This window comes from Myotis davidii, unplaced genomic scaffold (assembly GCF_000327345.1).
Source record: "Myotis davidii unplaced genomic scaffold, ASM32734v1 scaffold185, whole genome shotgun sequence".
NCBI lineage: Eukaryota > Metazoa > Chordata > Mammalia > Chiroptera > Vespertilionidae > Myotis > Myotis davidii.
In genome coordinates, this window is record NW_006297811.1 from 2,676,426 (window position 1) to 2,679,583 (window position 3,158).

At 35.1% G+C, this 3,158-nt stretch overlaps 1 protein-coding gene across 1 annotated transcript in view; it reads left to right on the forward strand.

The window, feature by feature from the left end:
- LOC102753075 (cytochrome b5 reductase 4) overlaps positions 1–3,158 on the forward strand; it is a 75,356-nt gene that overhangs the window by 25,438 nt on the left and 46,760 nt on the right. Inside the window, exon 5 of the mRNA XM_015570288.1 lies at positions 113–194. Within this exon, the coding sequence (XP_015425774.1) occupies positions 113–194 (82 nt within the window). The remainder of the gene's footprint in view (positions 1–112; positions 195–3,158) is intronic.

The window sequence follows — 3,158 nt, forward strand, 5'->3', positions numbered from 1 at the left end:
AATCTGCTTCTTAAAAGAGCAGTGTAAAAATGTTTTAGTTTTGTTCAGAATAAAATCAGAGCATCTCATGGAGTTAGTCATGTGCTTTTCTGTCATTCCTATCCCATACCAGGTTCATCGTTGGGTCAATTACGAATCCATGCTGAAAGAATGCCTGGTCGGCAGGATGGCGGTGAAACCTGCTGTTCCCAAAGGTACGTGGTGCCAGTGCTGAGGTGGCATTGATATGTGACACACATGTACTTTTTTTAACTTGGATTTCAACAAATAGATTTAAATAAGTCACTATATTGTTCTTATTTTCACGGCTGCTATAAAGGTTTTACTTTAGTTCTTCTTTAGAATAAAACAATGACTAACCTTTCCTCTGTAGTCAGGGGTTATTCATCATTGATCTCTACTGGCCTGACACTTATGGACAGAGACTATTATTTGATGGGTTAACTGTGTAACTGTCCAAACTGGGGCAGGTTTGATTCTGTTAGTAATTATGCTGGGATAACATGGTAAATTGACTCTGACAGCCGAGGGCATGTTTTCACTCTATCTATAATCAGAACTCCTGGATGCAATAAGAACAGAAGATGAAAACAGAGATGAAGTGAGACTAGAGGATGAAAATAGATTAAGTAGAAAGAGAGAATGAAAACATGAAGTGGGAACAGAGAGTGAAAAGAGATAAAGTGGGAATAGTAGGTGGAAAGAAACTTGCTGAGATGAGGATTTGTGGAGGTGAGGTGGGGGTGGGGAGACGGTGGATATACTGAAGAGGAATTTTATATATGGACTTCTCTCAATACCAGACCCCTGACACCATGTGGCTATCTAGCACTCAAAATATGCTTGTCCATATTGAGATGTGCTGAAAGTATAAAGTATACACTGCATTTTGAGACTTTAAATATGAAAAAAGTGTAAAATATCTCATAATTTTTACATTGATTTTTTAGACTTTAAATATGAAAAAAGTGTAAAATATCTCATAATTTTTATATTGATTACATGTTGAAATGATAATATTCTAGATATAGTATATTAAGTAAAGATATATTATTAAAATTAATTTAACCCATTTATTTTTACGTTGCTCATGTTGCTGTTAGACAATTAGAAATTATACTGTGGCTTGCATCGTACAGTGCCATTCTAGATCATAAATGTACTTTTAAAAAATTCACCATAAGCCACATTTCTAAAATCTCATATTTTCCAGTGGCATAGTATGGTCTCAGGAATGTTCTTTAATTTCTCATTGCTTTATCATGATTTCTAATACTTTATGTTTTAGTTTTCACCCCACTCTCACGCAGTTAATGACTATAAGTCACTTAGAACCATGGATCCAGAGAATAGTTAAGAGGTGGAAGAGGGGCTTAGAGCTGCTCTAACACCCTCAGTTTAAAAGTGAGGATGCTGAGGCTTGTTTGTATATGTACATTTCCAAAGGCTTTAGTTATTTAATTATCCATTTTTACATAGTCAGTTTTCTTTTTCATATGCCAGTGGTTTTTAACTGGGGTTGATTTTATTCTTGGGAGATATTATGTCTGGAGACGTTTTGGTTGCCACAACTAAGCTAAATGCTCCTGGCATTCTAGTGGTTAGAGGAGAGGTTCGGGATGCTGCTAAGTACCCTATAACGCACAGGATAGATCCCCACAATAAAGAATTATCCAGCCCCCAGTTTTTATAGTGTTGAAGTAGAGAAACCCTCATATATGAATTAGTTTTTTATCCTTAAAAAATTATAGTATTAGTGGCACATGTCTGTGAAGTTGGTATGGTATGTAAACAAGGCAGCATTGGATGGGCTGGAAGTTCAGCTTCTAAAGAGTCAGTGTTCTTTTTCCTAAGAGCATCAGTTTCCTCATTGGTAAAATGGGGACAGTTCAGGGCTCAGGTGGGTGGGCAAAACACAAGCTCAGAGGCTTATGTTGGGGGAAGCTAGACAGTTACTAGTGGAGGAAAAGGGGCAGGGTGTCATGATGAAATGGCCTTTATTGAATGAGCAAATTTGTTATCTCAGATTACCTTAATTTGCTTTTGCTACTAAAGAGTCTCTTTGTATTAGTTTAATCCTGGGATTTTTCAGAGTATGTATTTGAACTATTCAATTTCTATTGTAATTCTACTGGTAAACTGCTTCTAGGATAAGGAGTAATTCTGGGCCTTGAAGTTTCAGAGATGTATAACATTTACAGATGATTCAGAAGATGATTACAAAAATGAATAGAGGAAAGTAAAAGGTAAAGAGAGTTAAGAAATACAAAATTATGAAATTTTATAAGATCTGAGAAATGAGTTTAGAACTTTTGAAACAAAATCAAGAATTAGGTCTAAGTTGTGTTATGAGGACTTCCATTTAGAGATAATGGAAGAATGTCTAGAGAAAAAATGGTTGCTAAGCACATTGTAGAGAGCCAAGGAGTCTTCTGGCAAGGCTAAGCAGTGAAGGGAACACTATGGTATGTTTTGGACTTTGTGACTAAGATCTCTGGTAACAAGACTAAACTTATATCTGATGGTTTCATGATATCAACCTTTTTAGAGTCAGAAGAGAAGATGAGATATGTAGCTACATGATAAATGGAAAACATTCTGATATAAATGCTCAGTATATCTTCCTAAAATGTTTTTTTCAAGGTTTTTCTGAAAAATGTCTGTATAGTTTTAAAATGTAGCTAAATATTACTTCCTTAGTGGAGTCTTTCTAATTCCTTATAAGTACAGATGCCCACCCTCTGTAGAAGGTAGTATGTAGGCTCCCATACTACCTTCTACATACCTCTTTTACAGCATTTATCACATTGAATTAAGAAGAATATAATGACATTTTGTTTTTAGTTAGATTTACTTAATTTTTGAGTCAGTAGTGCATTCACACAATTCAAGAATGAGAGGTGCTCTTATCATACTTGTCTCCCCTCTACCCTTCTCTCCTTCTATGCACACACAAAGGTAACCATATTACTACTTTTATTGTGAATCCTTCCAAATTATTTTCATTCATGTATAGGTAAACTATCTATATATTTACATTGTCCTAACTTTTTATCCAAATAGTTTCTTATTATGTCAGCATCCCTGTTAAGATGATGACCAACAGGTATATGTTAACAGAATGAGCATACTGGCAAAGCAGGGGTTTTTTTCTTTTT